This window comes from Euprymna scolopes, chromosome 26 (assembly GCF_053919585.1).
Source record: "Euprymna scolopes isolate OS-2025 chromosome 26, ASM5391958v1, whole genome shotgun sequence".
Lineage (NCBI taxonomy): Eukaryota > Metazoa > Mollusca > Cephalopoda > Sepiida > Sepiolidae > Euprymna > Euprymna scolopes.
Window position 1 is genome coordinate 69514464 of NC_136507.1, and position 24177 is coordinate 69538640.

Genomic DNA, 24177 nt, shown 5'->3' on the forward strand with positions numbered 1-24177 from the left:
CAGCTATTGCACCGACTGAGATTAGCAGTTGTACCAAATATGTGGTTGGTTCTGCACAAAGCCTTCACCACTATAAACAAATCTTTTGTGTGGATTTCCGAACAACTTAGTTGTTGTGGCAGACTTCATATGTCGAAATTGATAGGCGTATCATCAATAATTGGTTATGAGCAAAGAAACAAGGGCTCAGATATGCGCAAGCCTTTTCTAGTCTCACACAAAAACACACGTTCACATTTCAAGCTATATTACTTGTCATATACATACACGTACACAAACATACGCGCCCAGGTCCACACACGTACATATATTCACGTTCGCGTACATACACTCACATTCACGTGTATATACACACATGCTAACGTACACACATGTACTCACATACACGCACGCATGGACAATGTCACTTCCCCTTTCAAAGGAAATCCACACATGCACAAAAGACCACCAGAAACACCTATAAAAGGAAGAGCAACAAGCGGCTTCTCCCCTTTCCAACCTGCCTTCCCGAGGTGGTTGGTCGGCGCACCAGCCGCCGCCGTTTCGGCAGGTGCTCATGCGCGTACCTCACGCCATTTACTACTATGTGGGACAAAAGGCCAACAGACAGTACGTACACTCTTTCTCTCTCTATCTACTACTTGTGCCAGAGAACACCACTGCGTAGCTGACGGCTAACATGGCGCACACTTTAACTGATGTCAACCCTCTATCTTTTTCTTGGTGTACACGCTGGACTATCATTCCAATTTTCACTACGTTACTCACTTCTCTTCCCACGCGCGAACAAACAATAGTGACCCGAATGTGAGATGAATACACATTTCCTTTTTCTTTCTACAATACCAGTCCCGCAACAAACGATGGTTACACCCGCGCGGACATGAACACATGTTATATCTAAAACATTCATTCTTTCAACAGTAAATAAACGACGTTTATCTTATCCATCAATTGAGTTTTTGTTTCCTTCAATTCCATTCGTTTCATTATTTTCTTGTGGCGAGTTAGGGTATTATTATATCCTGGTCCGCAACAGATATCTTACTTCCTGAAAAACAACAACAACAACAACAACAACAACAAAAACAATTAGAAAAAGCAAACAAAACAAATCAAATATTTAGCCCTTATTGCTATACTTTATAATTTATGTCACCAATAGTAACGTTTACCATTTAGGTGCTTATTAAAATTGGCACTTATGGCGGCAATTAAAAGTAAAGAAAATACAGAAAAGTTAGTATGATGTACGTATTCGTTACAGAACGATGTCATATTCCAAAAAATCATGTAGATTGATAAAGTAGTAAAGTAAAACCAAGAAAACAAAAATTTACTTTTAGCAAGTTTACTACATTGAACCTATGGCTTACTTTTTAACCCTGGCACGCCTTTTATTTCATTGGATTTAATCATGGTTGACAGAAACACTATAATTCGCTTAGTCGTAAAATTTGATGGTGCTATTTAAGATAGAGTCTATAGATCGATTTTTTAATATGTGGGTTTAAGCAAAAACAACAGTATTACTTTATTGTTATGTCGAAGTCGAAAGTAGCAATATATCCAAAAAATTACGAAGATTCATCGAGTAGAAAATAATTGATAGTTAAAAGTAAATTTTACTGAAAATGGGAAGGAAATTGCATTTGCCCCAAATGTACATCTCGAAGATTGCGATTACATGGGAATGCTTATCTCTTTTTTCGCCACATTAATGGCCGCCGTTTTGTTTTAGACTAGTGATACTAAAAACACAATAACAATTGTTCGACTCGATGCATTTTCGTAATTTTTTAATATATTACTATTTTCGACATCACAATTACATAAGTATTGTTGTTGTTTTTTCTTAAAACGGCATATTAAAAAAAAAAATCTGTCGATGAACAAAGCAGTAAGCACGCCAATTTGATTTGCTTGAATAAAAACTACTTGATCAAATGACGTGGTTTTTGAAATATTTCATCTTCGTTCCGTTACTGGTACGTACAAACTTTTCTCTCTTTTTTTTTTTTTTAAAAACTTTTAATTGCCGCCATAAGTGCCAATCTCACATTGCCATGCACGACCACTTGCTCTTTTATTAGAAACACATTAACAAATATTTTCTGAAGTGGATGAAAGATAAGACGTTGGGAGTAATCTCCCTTGTTTTGAATTACCTCCCCTGACCATAATCATGGCGGCCATAGGAAGGTTACGGGGTAAGTGATCGTGTTTATCACAATTGAATGATGAATTAAAAGTGTTTACTTAAAAAACAAGAATAGATTTGATGCGCATAAATGTATTTTAAGAAGTAGGGAACGCTTAAAAACACTATAAAATTTGGTATATTTCAATCTGGCTATTTCTTTTCTATATTTATTTTTGCGCATAACGACATGTGTCGTGAACTTCAAAACGATGTTTCTCGGTTCATTATTTATTTATGAGGCATCATTTAAAGTGCTTTAATTATTATTGAAATCCCCTACGCCTGTCATATATATATACATGACAGACGTATATATACATTTAAAAGAAATACGATTAATCGACACATTTTTAGATTATAATAAAAAAAATCGATTTGTTCAACTTTTAGGTGGGGGTTTACGATGTACAATAAAGTTACCTCATGTAGCGGTTGATATTTCCTTTAAAATGTTTTTTTTTTTTTTTTTTTTTTAGTTATAAATAAATAATAAATAGACAACTAATTTCACCTTCCAAATTCAAGGGAGATAATCGAAGGTGAAATTGATCGGTGTCATGTCTATGTGTACTCGAACGCCTTTCAACTATCAAGCCTATTAAAATAAAAATTTCCGTCACATCCAGGCGCTAGAAAAGACAAACTAAATCCCCTATATCTATAATTCTGTTTAACTAAGTTAAAAACAAACAAACAAACAAACAGACTAAAAGTTTAACGGTGACATTTTCGATTAACACCGCCTGATGTAAAATTCATAATTTGATAATTTAGTATTTAATTTATAAAAATCATGAAATAAATTTTTTGAACATCTATAGAAGGGGACCCATACCAGTTTTAATGTTTCCAATTGCAACTTACGGAACAAACTGAAAATGGCCAAGGGAGCTTACGATTCAAAGCCTCGAAAAAATGTACAAAGACAGACGAAACGAAACTGAGGCGGACGTTTAGGAAATTGAGCCCCCCCCCACCTCTAAATTCCACAATTTATACTTTTTTTTCTTTTTTTCACATTAATCTAATCGATTACAAACTTTCAGATTATATATATATATATATATATATATATATATATATATATATATATATATATATATATATATATTTTATGAGTTTTATCGCCGGGGATCAGTTTTCAATTATAACGTTCTACTAAATTGAACACATGCTTTATGACCATCAACCATCACTGAGAAAAATATTGCGACTCTCTCACGAGACTAGTGATTATTCCCGTTTAAAAAAAGGATTCAGGAAGGGAACTTTCTTAAACCCCCTCCCCCTCTCTCTCTCATCTATCTTATCTAATTTATCCGCGTCGTCTCGCTTGAAAGAATCCTAAGAAAATGCCCACTTGCAAAATTTCATGGGGGGAAAAATGTGTTACAGTAAATTTACATCCGTTGAATTGTCAGATGTTTTTTTTTTTGTTATACAATTAAACTTTGTATTCAATTTCGTTTGAATTGAATATTTTTGGAAATTTTTTCCGATGCTAAAATAGGACATTACTGTGATATTCATTTACAGCATACTCGAAAACCTGTAAAAGTTGTCATCGAGTTGGAAGGAAAGTAAAAATTTACCCTAACACCTTTCTTTTAGACAGGAATAAACATCAGGTGCATATTTTTCTGTGATGGTTACGAAGTACATGTTCAATTTAGTAAAAGGTTATAATTGAAAACTGATCCTTGCCAATAAAAGTCATAAAAAATATTGTTTTCAAATTTTTTTTTTAATCTGAAAGTTAAGTTTGTAATCGATGAGATCAATGTGAAAAAAAAGAAAAGAAAAATGTAAATTGTGGAATTTAGAGATGGGGGCCAATTTCCTAAATGTCCGCCCAAACTGAAATTAATCGCAGTGACAGCAGCTATTCACTCTCCCGAAAAATGGATTGTATTCTACCCCCCCTCCCCCAAGCTATGTAGCAAAACTCAAAATAGTAACTAACAAAAATGCAACCTTTTGGTACATTCAAAAAGACTCATCAATTTTAGAGTTCCTTATTTGAAGAGTTTCCTTCAGGATTTCAATTTGGGCGAAGTGTTTCTGCTAAAGCAAAATAATGAGTTCAGAAGGCGTACATTCAAAAAGAGATTTTATACATGTTTAAGAATGGAAGATTACAGCAATAGGAAAAATATAGAATGTTTGTGAATATTTTAAAGTCCTTATAAAACAAGTCACATTAAAATATTTCTCTGAAATTTTTTGTTCATCTTTACTTCGTAATTTTCGCCTGTTTGCATAATATTCCAGAATAAAGGAATATTATCTGATCTAATTTATGAACAGAGACTTTATCCCATTTTTCTAGTTGCATACAAAATAATAATTAACAATTAATATTATAAAACAACAAAAAAACAACAATTGTGCATTAGTGAGCAAATTATTAACATCTAAAATATATTGAACAATAGTGAATAAAGAAAATTATTGAAATAATTAACAATATGTTTTGGATAAAGAAACATCTCTCATGGTCAGAATGAACGTGTTTGAAAGAACTACAGTATGTATATCTTTTGCTGAAATATCGAAGAAATTAGAGTTGATAATCAGGGGCCATGCGCTACACAGGTCTAAAAATTGTAATCAAAACTCCTCCACGCAATTATGCAAATTATATTTCATTAAAAGTTGTTAATTAGAGTTAATGTTTATCTGTTTTCATATTAGAAGGTTCATCGAGAAAGGTTGGGAATATTTCAAGGAATAAATTTATACACATTGGCAGACGATGATAAGTCAATGAGTTGTGCGTCTGTGTGTTCACTAATGTTTGTGTGAGTTGAGGGATTGTAGCAGACTCAAGGCCAACATAGCAGCGTCAAGTGATGCCAATTGGTTTATTGAAGAAAAATTTGGCCTTTTAAAAGATCAAAGTGGCTCCCAGAAAGGCCATTTTAAATAAATTCAGAAAATCTGATTGGTCTGAAATATAATTTTTTGTTTTTATTAAATCAGGCTAGTGCATGCACCGATAATATGCACAGAAACGAGTTTAAGCATTTTGATCTTGGACACTAAAGGGTAAACTTTGGTACTATAAGTTACGTTTTTTTTCGGTTTGTTCTTCCACATACACATACACACACAAAAAAAGAAGGTTGAAAAACTTTTTAAAAGAAAATGAATAATATAAGCAAAAGTCCAACATAGTTAACATCTAAGAACTCATAAATGGAGAAACAAAAAACAACCCACATTAGAATAAAATTCTCAGTTATTTTTTTTTTACTAAAACAGTTTCTTTTCAATTTCAGTTTTCTGTTTAGCAGAAGTCTTATCAAGTCATGCCAGGTATATGGAGGAAAAGTCCCTTCTGATTAATACTTACATAGTTCCAGTTCAATTTTAAAACTCTATGTAAAAAAATAGTCTTTACTTTGAAATGCTTCTTTTTTGGAAACAAAACGACAAAAGGAGGGTTGACCTGTAAATTCACCCTTGTCCGTTCGTCTTTTCAAAATTGTTTCAAAATTTTGCACAAACTTTAAACATGATATGAGTAAAAAAGTAACAGAACGGATTTTTCAGGAAAACTCAGATTGTTCCCCACAGAGGTGCCTTTCGGGTTAATATAGCTAAAATTGACACTTTTGTGCTTATTAAAAAAAATTGATGCCTTGGATTTTTATAAAACTTTCTGAAAAGTTGTAACTAACTGATTTCTATATAATTTTATTTATCTATACTTTGCGATAACTCTTGGGTGTGCCCCAGGGGCTCTTTTAAGGTTTATAAAAACACTCCATTTTGGGGACTATTTTAGCATATTTGTCCAAAATTTTCTGTGTATGTCTATTTAGCAGTTTTGTATGGTGCTGAACTCAAATTTAAATATTTTAAGGTCTTGGGGACTTTTGAGGCTGAATAGGAGGAGAGCAAATGATGGACTTAGTCATTTCTTTTTTTGCATGGTGCAAAACTCAAATTTCCATATGTTAAGGCCTAAAACTGCAAGTTCATTTTCACCAGGATTTGACATCTCCTGGGGACTTTTGGTGGTAAATGGGGCGGGGGAATGCTGAACTTAGTCATTTTTTTTATGCCTCGTTCACTGTGCACTTACGGGGGACCATGCATGCTTCACTTGTTTTTAATAAAATATGTTAGAATCAAAAAATATTTTTTCAGCTGTACTTTGAAATGTATTTTTTTTTTTTAATTTTAAATTTCAAAAGTAAAGACAATTTATCCTGTAAACTTTTAAGATATATCTTTTATTATATAAAACCATTATAAAAAAAAATGTTAAAAATAAAGACTAAAGACATATTTTGATTATAACCTCTCTATCTCTATTATATAAAAGGAACTTTGTCTGCATGTGTGAGTTTGTTCTCTATGGACTCCGGAATAGCTGGGCTGACTTTTGTGAAATTTCACATCAAGGTACTTGATGTGTCTGGGAGTGTTCTTATGTAGGTTTTGTATTGGAATGTGTTCAATAAGTATCGAAAATCGATAATCGAAAAAATTCTATTAACGAAGGAACAGTCCGATTTTTATCAAAGTTAACACTTTTATACAACCTAACATTGCAAGTGCATTTAAGAAGTTTGATTACCACACAAGAAGGTCCAGTTTCTAAAATCGACAGTAGATTCTTTTATAAGACAGGGACGTGTTCGAAATGAATGTATCTTTTAAGAGCACAATTGAACCATGATACTTGACTTTTGCATTTTAAACTTTAATTCAAGCCATTATCTATATATATAAAGTAGTAGTGTTTGTGTGTCTGTATGTTCTACTCTCCTACATTACATATCATTGGACCATTTATGACCAAAATTGACAGGATGATGGTCCCCCACCTAGGGATGGTACACACTATTTCCCAAGGTAAAGGTATATGGTCAAGATCATAGTGTATGTATATATACTCTCCAACAACCCACACCACTGGACCGATCATGATCAAACCTAACATGATGATGGTCTCCAACCTAGGGATGGTGCACACCATTTTTTAAGGTCAAGAATTTTAAGGTTTAGATTGCTGTACAGTTGGGTACCCACAGCAAGTGTGGGTATCTTTGCTAATTTAAAGATAAGGTTATAAAATTAATGGTAGATTCTATACAGTGCAATGTAGACCACAACGTATTGTGGACTAAGTCACTGCGAGGAGGCATGTGAAGCTTCCTCTGGGTATACTGTGTATGTGTGTGTGTGGGGGGGGGGCTAACTAGAGAAGGCAATTAATCATTTGATTTAAAAATAGGCGATTTCACTGATTTCAATGACAATAAAAGTATGGGAGAGTAGAAGATTTGTTGATCATCATTCCAATCCTTGGCAACGTCAGGTCTCTCTGCTAGTATTTTATTTTATTAAAACCATTCCAAATAAGAATCATTTCAATGATCTTGAGCATGTGATACAATGGGGAAAGTGGTGGTAGTGGTTACTTTTAATGCATTTAAAACCAAGCTCCTATCTTTACATCATCACCGCTCTGATCCTCATCTGGCATCAATTGAAATGAATGGCTCTCGTCTTGGGGAGGTTCCATGTTTTTATAAGCTTCTGGGCTTGACCTTTACTCCTGATCTAAAATGAAACACGTACATCAAATCTGTTGCCAAGGCTGCTGGAAAAATGGTAGGATCCTTCTACCACTCCAGTAGGTATCTCACTCCTGATGCAATTAGGTACGGCCAATGATGGAGTATTGTTGCCACATCTGGGCAGGAGCTGCTAGAAGCAGCTTATCCTGCCTTAACAGAGTTCAAAACAGACTTTGTAGCTTAGTGGGGAATGTCCTTTTCTCTTCCCTGCAACCTCTTTCCCACAGAAGAGACGTTGTGAGCCTGTCTCTGCTTTATCATTATTTTCATAGCAGGTGCTTGTCTGAGCTTCAATCTATGTTCCCCATCCTTACCAAACTTTCATGAAAAACACTCGTCTATCAAAAACCACTATTACTAATTTCCCACACTCTTTATCTGTGCCTAAACGTAAACATAGATTCCATTAACAACAAAAAATTATTTTACAACTAACCTTTTAAGTCCAAGTAATGCTAGAATTGACCCTTGTAAAGAATACCACTTCCTTACCACTTTAATAGCTACTGATTCATTCAGGTCATTCAGTGGGAACATAATTACAATTAATAAATTGGAATAACAATTCTTGAATTCTTGGACAGGATCAAAGTGTAGTACATGTTTTGATACTACACTTTGCATTTCTGACCGCGATCAGTCGAGGAGAAATCCTTCTAGATTGAGGCAATTTTAATTTTTGTTCATATCCAGAGTGCCCCTCTTTGGGTAGTTGGGTTTTCCCCACATTGAAACCCTACCTTGTGTCTAACTCTAGGAACAATTATTATTCATTATTAAAAAATGACACCACAACAAAAAAGACTTTTTTTTCCTCTCTCTTTCTGGATAGATTTGTAAATTAATACTGTCTATTGAATGCCCCCCCCCCCCAATTTTTTGATGTGATTATTTCATTATTTTAGAATTTAGGATGGAGGATCAGTTTTCTATATAAATTTAACGCAAGATGATTTCTATTTGTGGGTTATTGTGGCATTTTAGGACAGTTTCTTTTACTTCTAACCCTAAGTCCAAGTGGTTACCAGTTAGGTTTAGATTGTAAATTTATAAATGTTTAAAAAAAAATAATTCATTAAACTTTGTGAAAAAATACCAGTTTCTTACAGGAATTTAATAGCACCTGCTTTCTCTCTCTCGCATGGTCATTGTTAACATGATTATAACAAAATAGAAATAAAAATAATCTTGTTTATGAAAGAATTTAAAATGTCTGTTACAAGTGAGTGATCGAGAGAGTTAATATCTTAACATCAAACAATACAAAAATGGAGAATAACTGAAACAGAATTGGTCCACGTTTCTTAATTTTTGAAATGCGGATTATTTTTAATTTTTTTTTTACATGAAGGTCACCACTTATCAAGACCCAGAAGCCACTCGGGGATAAGGGTTATTTTGTGTACAGTAATCAATGGATAGTGTTGTAGTATTCATTAGTATTGGAGATTTGATAAAGTGTCATTACTTGGGGGGGGAGCGGTTCATCAGGAATTTGTATATGTTGGACTTGAAGACATCCATGTTGAAGTCAGGAGGGAAACAGGCAAGTGGTAGAGAGTTCCATGTGTGTGCAGTTCTAAGAAAGAAGCTTTGTTCATGGAATCTACGTTTTGATTTAGGCACAGATAAAGAGTGAGGAAAACTTTTTGACAGTAGATTAGTTATTTGTATTATTTGGATTCATCGAAATACTGGTTTTGGTCGATGTAACCTCCAACCTTCTTCAGGTATATCATGTCAGACTCTGGGAATCTTTCTGTCGAACTTAGGAATCTCCACAGAATTTCGAACAGAACAAGTCCACAAGGACCTGTGGCACAGTGGTTAGAGTACTTGGACAAATTCAGTTGTAAAAGTGACGGTCTTCTGTAGGTTGAAGATTCAATCCTCAGTATGGGCAACCGAATATACAATTGCAAATTACTTAGGACCTCTATCCAGAGCATGCTGCCCCCATAAAATTAAATAAAGGGTTCCATTCGAAATTCCATGCAAATTCCAGAGTTCGACAAGATGAAGAAAGTTGTGAAAATAATATTCAAGATGAGAAAAGTAGTCCAAAAAATCCAAATGGTTTGAAATTGCTTCAGTCAAGAAAACTCAATAGCACCATAAATTTGAATAGCTACATACATTTCAGTTTTTGATTGATATACCTGCAATATGCCATTTCATCGCAACAATGTTATCATTGCCATTTTTTTTTTTTTTTTTATCTCCTTGCTTATTTTTCTTTATTTATAGCTGCCATATTCCAACCTCGTCTAATGCTGGTACGTCACCGGAAAAGCCTTGACGTGCGGAAACCTCCACCTGCTCAACTCCTCCGGCGTATTTTACAAGAAATAACAGCACCAATTGAATTAAAAACTGTTCCTCCTTTGGTACAGACATGCTATGCGCTGAAACCGCAGACTTCCCTACAAACCAATATGGTAAGAAATTTTGGTAAAAAAGATTGTCTTCATTTTTTTTTTTTGTTTATCCTACCTTTAGTTTCAAGCTCTCTAGTGCCAATGTTGTACCTGTTCTGCCTTTCAGTCTTGCATTCAGATATCAAGTTCTCATCTTTGAGCTGTAAAGATCCATTCATGATACAAATTGTAATATGTTGGATTGATTGGGATCCCATCTGTCTGTAGAGCAGAATTTGTGCCAGGCTAACATCACACATTGGAGTGTTTTTATATTGCAAAAGAGTCAGAACAACTTTGTCAGAATTGAGGGCATCGTTTGTTCTAATATTGTCATGAAGAATGTGTTTCATTGATTTAATTGCAGCTTCAGCCTGTCCATTGAATTGTGGGTGTGCCTGTGTTTGATGTCCTGTTTTGGTAAAAAAAAAAAAATATCATTAGTATTTGTTTTGGTCCAACAGAAATAACGTTGAAATACGACAAAATTCCTTTTTATTTTTATGTGTATTATCAAAATCTGCCAGATTAGGAACTGAATTGTTTAAATAACACCTTTTGCCATGCATCTTCTGGTGTGTCATCTAGACAACTAAATGTGGCCATGCCTTTTCTGGCATATTACTTATGTTGCTTCTTGGAGCTATACTGTCTTTCATTTAGGCATTTTTTTTATTTTATTATCTTATGGAAATCTCTACAGACAAAGCATGAAGCCACCAACTGTAAGGCAATAAAAAATTAAAGCTCAAAAACTAGCCAATATTAAGTGTCTGAACTATATTGTATTTTTGTTTTATAAATATTATTTAGATTATTTTAAGTACTCTTTGACCAAATTTATAGAATAAATAAATTTTAAATAAATGATGTTAAATGAGAAACTATTTTCAAAATTATTATTATTTTTGTTTAGTGAAAATCGCTCCAGACAAGGTATGAAGCTGTCTGATATAAGGGTCTAAAAAAACAAACAAAAACAAACCTATTACTTCAAGGTCAAAAACAAACCAACGGTAAATATTTGATACATAGATTCAAACACAGAAAACAGCTGTTCTTCCCCTTTGTCAGGACTAAAAGACAAAATAAAGGAAATAAAAGTTACAAGGCTGCCAGAAGAAAACTTCTGGATCACTTTCTCTTCTTTTATTTTTAGTCGGCTGATAAAATCTTTCCGTTTTATGCAGCTAACATCATTTTGTTTTGATCACGAGATGCATTTCGTGTTTGTTATTGCTATTGCGATTAGCAAGGTTGTCTTCGCGACTGATATCCAATATCAGTATATAAAAAAATTACAGAGAATTGGATTGTGTATAAATTTTGGAAGATATTATAAACTTAATGTATAAAAAGATTACTAGATTTTCTAAATATGAAAACAAACCTAATTAATGTTGAAGGGGGTAAAGGAAACGATCCCAAATGTCTGAATTGTTTGGTTGAAAAAGTATCAAGCGGTTTTATTTCTCCCAACCCTCCCCCAATTAATAAAATAAAATTATACAAATACTAGCAGACTGACCCGACGTTGCCCGGATTTGAATAATGATCAACGAATATTTCACACTCCTATATTTTTATTGTCATCGAAATCCGTGAAATCGCCCGGGAGGAAGCTTCACATGCCTCCATGCAGTAACTTAGTCCAAAATATGTTATTCTACATTGCATTTTTTTAATAAAATCATTTTATATAAACTTTTTTCCAGTTAACAAAAAAAAAACATTAAGAAATTTATGTGCAGGGTTTGAACCTACAGACCACGTCATGTCCCCCCTCCCCCTAAAAAAAAAAACAGCAAGGTAAATTTTCAAGTCTTATAAAATTCTTTGCAGTTAATCAAAAAAAAATTAAGAAATTTATGTGCGGAGTTTGAATCCACAGACCACAGCATGCAAAAAACAAAAAACACGCTATCAACTTACCCGCCGTAGAAATTTTATGGCCTGTTGTTCTATCATTTTTGTTAAGCGATGACATGGAAAAATGGCTTTACCGATGATAGATAAATTAAAATAACAATTTCAATTATCGATTATCGGTAATTATCGGGGGTATGGGACAAAACTTAACTAAGATCACTCCCAGACTTATACTCCAAAGTTCTGTAAATTTTAAAGAAAATCTGTCCAGCCGTTTCAGAGTCTATAAGGAATAAAGTCACTCATTCACTCACGCACACACACACACACACACACACAGATAAAGTTATATTTATATAATTGTAAAGATGAAAGAATATATTTTCTTGGTATATTTAGTACTAGTGGCTGCGTCACGTCAGCACCCACAACGCTGAGTCAAACAAAAAGATTGAGTATACTCAACATTGTCTTACCATCAACATTTACCCTGTGAACTCAGAGTATGGGGAATTCCCATATGCACAAAAAAAAAATCCCTGAAAAAACAAAAATACCCTAAAGGTAAGGATAATGAGTAAACGGATAAAATGATGATTAAAATTATTACAAAATTGCCAGGATTCGAACCTGGAATCTTCTGATCCATTGTCAGACACGTTATCCATTGCGCCACAAGTCCTGTCCGTATGCCGAAAGATGTTACCGCGACTGTATACAGACAGTGCTAAATTCCGTTGACATGAGCAGATAACTTTTTCGACAATTGCATGAACCGGCCTAAAAACCTTTATTTAAGGCTTTTTGTGTGACTCTGTGTTGTTCGTTACGAACCATATATAAATAATGACAATCTAGGGACTCGCACCTTTTAGGGGGGAAAAAAATAATTTTTCAATTCGGTGCATTTGTTCGAAAGTTTTATCAGTATATAGGCACACACACATAAATAAACATTTAAAATGTTATTAATAATATAGAAGATGTAACACATTTCCATCTCCATCTCTCTTTCTCTATATATCTGTATATTCTGTTTTTTATTTATTTTTTAATTTTCTTCCTTTGAAGATTGCAATGCTGGGTATGGGGCAGCCAAACCAGCTGCCAACATTGCCCTGCTATTTTATTGAAACCAACCGAGAGCTCTTTTTAGTGTCCTCGTTGTTCCTGTAAGTGCAATTGGATCTTTTTTGCACTTGGTTTACCAGGAATATTAGTTAAGTAGGACTTCAGGTTCTTCTTCATAAGCTATGTGGCACCTATAATAACTGGCATGATTGATATCTCTCTAAGATTCCATTTTTTTTTCATATACATGAGACCTTGATATTTGGTCTGTTTCTCCCTTTCAGCTCTGTTAAGACCTCCATCATTAGGAACACTCATTTCAACCAAGGTTGCAACTCTGTGTGTGTTCATTTATATAAAGACAGACTATATTTCTACATATGTAGAATTTTCCTATTTTCATAATGAGATGAACTTTTATTGTTTATAGTTTTGGAACTCTCAAGTGAGATGTGTTCAATATGTGCTTGTGGCAGTATAATTGGATAAAAAAAAATGCATTTCAAGTAAAAATACTATTACTTTAATTACATGTCATCTTGAAAGTGGTAAACATGTTAAAATTTACGAAAAATCATCCAATAGAAGATGTGCGAAAAGTATTTTTTTACACACAAAAAAAACCCCAAATCATTGTTCCTATTTACAATGCCTCCCCATCCCCACGGGACAGAGTTAGACACCAGGGTCGTTTTTTAACGTGGAGAAAAGGTACAAATATAAAAATTGTCTCAGTCGTGAAGGATTTCTCCTCCACTGAAAGAGAACGAGAAATGGAAGTGCCGCATCTGAAGAACAGATACTACACTTTGATCTTGTTACATTTTCTCGATCTACCATTTTCTAATTTATAATAGCAAAAGTGAAGTGAAAACAAGGGAACTAATTCCGTTTGTCATACGGAATTATAGCAATAGAAGAAACCGTTAAAACTGCATTGTTCAATAAATTTTATTTTTTTCTTGTAATTATTTTTTATGCAATATTTTGAAATTTTTTGAATTTTTACTAATTTCGACATGACGTGTAATTTAAGCGTTTTTACTTAAAAAGCATTTTTTGATATTTAATTATAATGTGCAAACACTAATATCAATTCTAAACTTACCAAAGGGAGATAACTAATGCAAATGTTGAATTATTCCCCTTTAACATACTGGTGATTTTGATAGGCATCACTGATATTTCAAAATCACTAGAATTTAAATTTATGAGTTTGGGCAAAATTTTGTTGTATACATTCCAGAAAGTACTCCAAATCATATGTCAGAGTTATAACATATTTTTTTCTGTATTCAGAATGAAAAAAATGAATCTGAAATAGTTTGTAAAAACAACATACTTTGCACGAAAAGATGAGAATTTCCTTAAAACACTCTTGGACTTGAAATGTCTGTTATAAAAAAGTAAGCTATTTGAGTTTTTTTTTTTTTTTTTTTACACAGAGATCACCACTTATCAAGGCCCGGAAGCCACTCAGGGATAAGGGTTATTGCAAGTATATTACGTTAGTGAGGAGATTTGATGAAGTGTTTACTTAAAGGGGCGGTTCATTAGGAATTTGTTAATATTAGATTTGAAGACATCCAATTTGTAGTCCGGAGGGAAGCAGGCAGACGGAACAGAGTTCCACAGGCGTGCAGTTCTAAGAAAGAAGCTTTGTTCATGGAATCCGCGTTTTGATTTAGGCACAGATATAGAGTGGGGGAAATTTTTCACAGTGGATTCAGCTAGACGGATGTTTTTCGTGAAAGATTGGCGAGGGGGGACCAGGGATTGGAGTTCAGACGAGCACCTGCCATGAAAATAACGATAAAACAAGGATAGGCTCGCAACGTCTCTTCTCTGGGAGAGGGGTTGCAGGGTAGAGAAAAGGGCATCCCCCACTAAACCACGAAGTCTATTTTGTACTCTGTCAAGGCATGATAGGCTGTTTTTGGCAGCTCCTGCCCAGATATGGCAACAGTATTCCATCCTTGGCTGTACTTGGCTTTTATATAGATACAGAATTGCATCAGTAGTGAGATATCTTCTGGAGCGGTAGAAGGATCCCACCATCTTTCCAGCGACCTTGGCAACAGACTTGATGTACGTGTTCCATTTCAGATCAGGAGTAAAGGTCAAACCCAGAAGCTTGTCAAAACACGGGGCCTCACCCAGACGAGAGCCATCCATCACAATTGATGCCAGCTGGGGATCAGAGCGTTGATGATGTAAGGATAGGAGTTTGGTTTTGGATGCATTAAAGGTAACTAACCACATCTTCCCCCACTGAACCACGCGCTCGAGATCAGAGGAGAGAGAATCAGAGAGAACTTCGTCATTTACAGCCTTTGATGTGTTGCCATAGATGGTCGTGTCATCAGCATAGATGTCAACGAATGATTTAAGCATGTGTTTAGGGAGGTCATTGATGTAGATCAGGAAGAGAGTTGGGCCCAGGATTGACCCCTGAGGGACTCCAGCATTTATATTGCAGGCCTCCGATTTTTGACCATCTACCACTACTCTTATGAACCTATCGGAGAGAAATGATTTAATGATTGAGAAAACATTTCCAGTTATACCGTAGCTGGAAATCTTGTGAAGTAGACCCTTATGCCATACTTTGTCGAAGGCCTTTGATATGTCAAGAGCAATTGCCCTAGAAAGGAAGCCTTTGTCAAGAGATTCACTAATCCTGTGGGATATAACCGTCAGCACATCTGCGGTAGATCTTGCAGAGCGGAAACCATATTGTGTGTCACTAAGAAGGTTATTCCTGCTGAGGTGGTTGACTATTTCTCTATTTAATATGGATTCCAGCAACTTACTCATAACACAGAGAAGACTTATTGGTCTGTACTGAGAGGGAGATGACTTATCACCTGAATTCTTAAATACAGGGCAAACTGATGAGGTCTTCCAGGGGGTCGGAAAGCACTTCTCCTTAAGGCAGCGCTTAAATAGTTCCGTAAGTATGGGAGCAAGTTCTGGTTGAAGCTTTTTTAACACTATAATTGGGATGCCATCAGGGCCAGTTGCTTTACTGGAATCTAGGTTTTTTATTAGCTTGGCGACCTCATGCACGGATATTTGTATGTTACCTAGCTTGTTCTGTGTTATAGGAGGAAATGTGGGGTGTTGATGGCCTTCGTCGCATAGGGTAGAATTAGCTGCAAAGTTCTTTGCAAATAGTTTGGCCTTGTCTGACGCTGACGAGATGACCTCTGGTCCATTGATAATGGTTGGGATAGAACGCACACTTCTGTTCAGGATCCTATTTGTTATTTGCCGAAACTGGTGGGAACCAAGCTGCTGATCAGCTACCTTGGATTTAACAGACTGGGCATATAGCTCTCTTGCATTTTTTATTACTCTTTTACATTGGTTGCTGGCAGTCCTGAAAGCAGCTTTAGTCTCAGTGCATCTATTACGTTGGTAGCTATGGAAAAAGTGATTTCTGTGCGCGATAGCAGCAGCACATTCTGGGGAGAACCATGGCTGGCTGTTAGGTTTTTGTTGGAATTTTTTAGATGGTATGAATTGGTCTATGCCTACAATTAACCATTCGGTCAGATCTGATACTATAGAGGACACTTCCTTTTTAAACATGGAGTGCAGAGGTAAATCAGATATGAATGTACGGAAGCTATCCCAGTCAGCCATAGAGTATCGGTATACAGTACGGTGGAGGGATACGTCTGGGGGCTTCTTACATTTCGTTTTTATCTTAACTGATACGACGGAGTGGTCGGAGGATCCTAGAGGAGAATGAACGGTACATGAACATAGCTCAGGGGACGTTGAGAGAAAAAGGTCTAAGAGGCTTGCATATTGATTGGGTGTATCGGGCACACGGGTGGGTTCGCGAACAATCTGAGTGAGGTCATAAGCAATGGCAAAATCATGACAAAACCTCCCCTCATCATCTGTCTTATTTGAATGGGTCAGCCATTCCACGTTATGGACATTGAAGTCACCACAGATGTGGATGTTAGCCGAGGGATGTGAAGACAGTATGTGGTCTATTTTCTCAGATATGCTCTTAAAGATAGTAACTCCGCTGTTGTGGGGCCTATAGAGGGCAAATATAAATGCAGTGGTGTTAGCAAGTGCAACCCTGAAGCACATATAGGGTAAATTAGGATCTTCTCTAGAGATATCCCTGCCACATGGGAAGCCATCCTTAATGTAGGCACATATTCCATGCCCATGGCGATCTTGGGAGTCAGATTTAGCTGTTAAATTGGAGTATCCATTAATTATGAACTCATCTAGGGAAGTGGTCGGCCCTATTCCAGTTTCACATAGAAATAATATGTCCGGTTTCGTCTCCTGTAATTGGGTTTCAACCTCTGGAAGGTTGGAACGTAGACCCCTGATATTGGAGAAGGAGACCTGGTAGTAGGGGTCTACGCTGGAAGATGGGGTTCTAGGTTTAATCGAGTTCTGAATTTTTGAGAAACTACTGTTCTCAGCTTGAGTGTTATTTTCACAAGGTCTCACATAACGGATAAAAAAATCAATTGTAAGTGATTCTCTTCTGGAGGTTGAAGGTTCAATCCTCAGTGCAAGCGGTGCAAAGAATACAATTGCAAATTACTTAAGACTTCTACATTGTTATGGCTGATGGAATGAGAGCCTGTTACCCTTGTGGATTAAATAAGGGGTTGCGTTCAAAATTCCATACAGATTCATGATTCGAAAAAATGTTTCTGCCAAAAATAATAACAGATTTCTCTTACCCAGAGGTTTTTTACTAATATTTGGACATAAATGAAGTTATTTCCCTTTTTTGGGAAATTTTAAAAATATTCTTTTAACTAATTCACCATAAAATGTGAAAATATTTGGATTATATATTTTACATTTCTAATAAGTTTTTAACAATTTAAAAATCTCTAATTATCTTTTGCTTGAGTGAAACTCATCCTATACTGTTAGGAAAAAATATGGGTTCTGGATATAATCTTAAACTATATTTGCCTGGTGCTACCAGATCAGGCTGTCTAAAGATATTGGTTTACTGAATCCAACATTGATGTTATAACGTTTTTCCTTTCCCTTTGCAAAACTCAATCATGCTTTGCAAAGTAAAAAAAAAAAATAAATAAATAAACAATTTTTTTTTCCTCAAAACAACCAAACTAAACACCATTTGCCATGATTATTATGACCATTAACAGATAATTCTATCATGGTGGCAGTCTTAAAATCCACAGGTGAGTGTTCTGTATTTGAAAATATAAATAACTTGAAGCATAAAAATCTTTATCCAAAATTATTGTATTCAGCATCAAATAATCTGAAAACTGTTGGTATGCTATAAAACTGAACAACCCGAACAACTACATTTTTTATTGACCTCCCCCCCCCAATTTCATTCTTCTTATTTATATATTGTGTAACATATAAAATAGCTACCAGCTTACAATATCAATATTTTATCCTCAAAAGTCATTTCCTTCTCTTTAACGTTCATCCGTATTGTTAGTAAGGACATAGTGCATTTCGCCTCAGTGTCTTTCAAAAAATACTTATTCCAACTAAGATTTTTGGAACTGGATGTTTTTTCTCGTTCATGACCTAAAATGGAAATTTAACTCATGATATTTATAAAAGGAAATTGGGGTTTGTTTTACTGTACACATAGATTAAAAAAAGTTGTCAAAAAACAAATGTATAACAAATAAATGTTATCAAAGGTAAGATAAGTTACTCTTCTACCTATCTGGAAAAATTGTTAGTGGTTTTACTCATTTTAAAACGTGTAATCGGTTGGAAAATCATACAGTGTTTATCGATATATTTGAAAAAGACAAATGGCAGCAAGCTTCAAGTTGAATACGTTAAGTTTGGGAAAGTGAGTTTAAACTAATAAAAATTATACAAAATACTATTTGAAACCCGCCGAATATATGTCAGCATATGTCACGTTAACATATATTGAATGAGTTTCTAACAGTATTTTGTATAATTTTTTAGTTTGAACCCATTTTCCCAAACTTAGCGTATTCAACTTAAAGCTTGCTGCCATTTGTGTTTTACGAATATATCGGTAAACACTGCATGATTTTTTAACCGATTACACGTTTTAAAGTGAGTAAAACCACTAAAAACATATCCAGTTAGGTAGAAGAGTAACTTATCTTGCCTTTGATAACATTTATTTGGTATATATTTGTTTTTTGACAACTTTTTCAAATCTATGTGTAGAGTAAAACAAACCCAGAAATTGTTTTTCATTTTTCTGTTTACTTTGGAAATCGGATAAACAATTACGTGTTTAGATTACCTGTTATAATATTCATGTATTATTTGGATCATTCAGACTTCTGTAATGTTATCTGCAGACCAACACGCATTGTGTGCAGTTTCAGTTGCAAAGGACACGAAGACAAAGAATAGGAAATATACCTTACCCATGTGTTCTTTTTAGCAACAACATTTATTTCCTTGTTGTCACAGCCGTGACATCACCTACATGATCTTCTAGTGCGTCCTTCACTCCTTGCATGTGTTCGTGAATGTTATCCATGTAAGAAAATGAAATGTCTTAGGGCTTTTTTTATATATAGATTATAATAAGCGGTTCAATTTGTTCCCAAAACGAAGCAACTATTTTTTTTTTTTTTTGCTATTTGTGTAAAATGCAAATCACTTATTTTCAAGCCAGAGTTTCAAAATTTATTATTATTGTCTACTTGTCACGCTAACAGGTTTCTGATAATCGCCCTCTCTAAACAGCTGGATTAAACGATTTCATTCATTCATTTTATGACACGTGTCTGTCATCTGCTTCAGGTTTTTATATGTCATAGTATTTATATGACAATTTTTTTTTAACATTTCTCTTCAAATAACTGATTTTTCATCCTCAAATATTTTTTATCCAATAGTAAAGTTATGATATATATTTATATATTATGTATATATTATTATAGATTTTATGCATTTTGTACTAAATAAGGTTCGTGTATGAATTTTTCCGTGTTTGGCAAATAACAAATAACCTGATGGAAAACATTGAAAGTATGGAACATTGGTCCTAAGAGATCTACCGTATCATGTTTTACATTCTCTTTGAAAATGGGTTAGTTAATTGCTTATCGCCGAAGGAACTCCTGACAAGGAATGCCATCAGGACTGCTCAAGCATTTTTATATTTGTTATATCATCTCTTCCGAGATCTTTCTCATTTTTATAGCCCCCCCCCCACTCCCACTGGTGATGCCATTTCTCACGCATTTACATCTGCGTACATGCAACACTTTTTTCTCATCTTAGGTGTTATTTTCATGTTTCAGTTGATGTAACCTCCTACCTTCTTCAGGTGTATCTTGTCAAACTTTGTTATTTTTCTGTCAAACTAAGGAATCTGCACGGAATTTCCAAGTGGAACCTTTTTATTTAATCCACAGAGGTTGCATGCTCTTGTTCCATCAGCTTTGACTGGACAGAAGTCCTAAGTAATTCTCAATTGTATTTTTTAGCATTGCCCACACTCATGATTGAACCTTTTAACCTTTAGAAGAGGGAATTTTAAAGGGAAGTGAATTTTATCAAATACTCTATCCACTGCGCCATGGATCTTTGCGGGCAAGAAAAAAAAAATTACACTCAAGTTAAGAACAGTAGTTTGAAGAATCCAAATAAAATGAATAATCAATCCTCATTTAAAAAAATCAAAAATACAGTATTTACTTCTACCTATTTGCCAACTATTTTAATTTGTTTTTCCTTTGAATAAATTAGGGACTTGCATAACATAATGTAAGAGATTATGTTTGTTGTCTTCTTTGTGTTGACTTAATTTAATAATCCGTCACGCCTTAATATGGTACATATGCAGGGCTTGCCTTCTTCAAATGAATTTTTTTTTGTTTTTTAAACAGCTTTTATGTAGCCCAGGATCATCTAATTTGGGCGCTGTTTTACAGTTTGTCAGAGGGAGACAACTTTCGTTTACTAAAAGATTCGTTCATTTTTTTTTATTTCATAACTTAGGACGCGATATTTTTTTTATTTAATCAAAACATTAAAAAAAGAAAACTGCAACGATTTTTTTTAATGTAACAAAGTTGATAACAATAATGCAAAATGTAGTCTTTACGTGACTATTTAGAGAATAGTTTCTGTTTTCATATCATAATTTACGATGCTAAAACCAACAATATTTTCATTAGATGAAAACATTTAAAAATAAAGCTGCGGCAACTGTTTTTTTTTTTTTGATTAATAATAATAATAATAATTTTATGTAGCCTAGGATCATCTAATTTGCATGCCAGTGGCAAGAATTCATATTACATCTATGCGACTGTTGAAGATAAAATCAGCTGCCCATCGCCATTTTGCCTTTTCTATTTTTAAGTAACAAAACACGCAGACATGTAGATGTTTCTGAGGTAAGTTATTTTTGCACTGACCACAGTTTTCGCTACAGATTATTTTATCAAAATTAAGCAGAGCAACAACGATAGACTTTAAGGAGTCAATGAAAAGGAATCAGTTTATTTTCCTAGTACTGAATTTGCATGATTATTTCAGCTGACCTTATGGAGAGTGGGTATTCAACATTATCTCTCATTATAACCTTTTCATTTTTATTTTGTCTAGCTTAACCGATATGAAACATTCATTTTGAATCAAACCCAAGAAATGTTGAAACGCAGTCGCATGGTCATTGTTTACCAACATTTGCCAATGTCATCGAATGAGAGAAGACATATTAAAGTTGAATTGAAGAAAAATGACTTCCAGCTGTTAACCGTGCAGAACAAAATTATGAAGTAAGTGTATTCATATATATATATATATATATTCGTATATTTTGGCAGCAAGTTATTATTCAAGCATGTCTGCTTGAACACGACAGAGTTATTTTATTTTCTGATTTTTTTGGATATCTTTTCCATTCGCCGAGCGGTCTTCTTTATTTCAGCTGGCATGTTGTATAAAATGGCGCCCAAAAGTTGTTGTTCAACCATATTCTTTTCAAACGCTTTCTATCGGTGCATCCGATTGTCATCAGCAGCAATTGTTGTTGTTATTGTTTTCTTTTTCTTTTCCTTTGAGGCTTGGTGTAGTTATAGTTTTTTATTTATTTCTTTTTTCTTTTTAATCGGATCTCATTTGACAATAGGACAAATATACTAACAGTATTTAATAACTAACAAGAAACTAAATAAATAAACTATAAAATAAGAGAATCGAATTTAAAAATAAAAATAATTCGCTCCTAATCATCCTGCACCCACATTTATAACCAATGAAAAAAACAAAAAAACTATAAATACACCAAACCTCAAAGAAAGGAAAAAGAAAACGATAACAACAATTGCTGCTGATGATAATCGGACTCACCGCTAGAAAGAGCTTGAGAAGAATTTGGCTGAACAACAACGTTTGGGTGCCATTTTATACAACATGCCAACTGAAATAAAAAAGGCCGCTCGGCGAATGGAAAGAATATCCAGAAAAATCGGAAAAAAGAATAACTCTATCGTGTTCAATCAGACGTGCTTGAATGAATATATATATATATATATATATATATATATATATATATATATATATATATATATGTATAAAGGTCTTGGAAGTGTTTTTTAACTTTAAAACTATGTATATAAAAAAAAAATTTTTTTTTTTAGTCCTTCGTTGAAATATTATTTTGTAATAAGTCAATTAATCTCCTGCAATTACTGAATCAATTTGCTTTCACGAATGCACAATAGTCCTAATGTTATTTCAGGGATCATCAGTTGTTTACCATGAAACATTGTTTTCAGGATTTAAAAGCAAAACATTATATTAAATCATGTCTCCCTAGCAGTGTATGTCATACACCACTTCCTTCAAACACAAGAACAAAAAAAGACAGTAATTATCAGTTTCCTAGTAATCTGTATAGTTGTGAAGTACTAGATATTATTAAGAAATTTCTTACTTGCTTTTCGTGATGATTAATATTTACTAGTAAAATGTCAGATATTGGCCGGCAATGCCAGGAAGAAAAATATTCAATGGGTTGCACACATGCATATGAATTCAAATGTTAAGAATTCAGTATTTCCACCTAGTGTCTAACAGAAAGCATAATTTGACCCAGAAACATTTGAGCAGATATCGGTCAACGGTTGAGACAATAGACAAAGGAAATATTAAAGATACTAATGGAAAGAATGTGATTATAAATAAAATCGGCATGGAGACAGACAGAAGGTTGTGGCATGTGTCATCACTTCTTCACCACCAGCCAACCATTTAACCCCTGCACCCCCACGTCTTTTAGTAAACATCAAAACAAGAATAACAATTTGTCACAGAAAAGCCGATTGTCAAAGTGAAATAAAAACAATAATATAATTTTGTAGATCAACTGTGTTGTGATTTTTACTTAGCTGTCAGTGTGTGTATATATTTTGTACCAGTGACAAAAGTACATTTTAACATTATTTAGACTGGCAAAGGCATTTTGAACAACCAGCCACAGTGATTATGAAACAATAGTTTTGGTTTTCACATGCATGTTCACCTTTCTAGTCCTAGACACCAGTCGCATGTTTGCCAGACCTATATTACCTATATTATGGATTGCCTTGCTTTATATGCATTCGTAAAAAAGACTGAAATATTTGCATCTATACGGTATATCTATTTGCCAGCTTACATAAATTATACCTATGTAAGGTTAGTGGGACCTTAACAAAGTGCTTGGTTAAGAAAGTTTAAAAAATAAGAGCATAATATTTATTCATGCATTATAAAAAGTCAGAACAACATTGGTACCATCGGTTGCAAATTTCAAATCCAAACAAATGGGAACAATAACTGGTCAATTATGTCAAACATTCTTCATCCTATTTAATGAGATATAAACAGAAACTGAATAGAGTCTGACATAGGTGATCAGATATTAGTCCCCTTTGTTTGGATTTAAACCGGTGGTACTGATGTTGTTCTGATCTTCTGTAACACATATATAAATAAATTAATTAATCAAAGACAAAATTGTTTCCATTTAAATAGTTAAATT

The 24177-nt window shown here is 34.2% G+C and overlaps 1 protein-coding gene across 2 annotated transcripts in view; it reads left to right on the forward strand.

The window, feature by feature from the left end:
• The first annotated feature begins 1491 nt into the window (after window positions 1–1491).
• Window positions 1492–24177, forward strand: part of LOC145248144 (large ribosomal subunit protein uL10m-like) — a 43498-nt gene continuing 20812 nt past the window's right edge. Inside the window, exons 1-3 of one of the 2 annotated variants that reach the window (XM_080109966.1) lie at window positions 1492–1988; window positions 10045–10235; window positions 21756–21928. In XM_080109966.1, the coding sequence (XP_079966092.1) occupies window positions 10068–10235; window positions 21756–21928 (341 nt within the window). In that variant the 5' untranslated portion in view covers window positions 1492–1988; window positions 10045–10067. Of the gene's footprint in view, window positions 1989–2054; window positions 2211–10044; window positions 10236–21755; window positions 21929–24177 lie in introns of those variants that run through there. The other variant, XM_080109965.1, reaches the window with a different exon arrangement.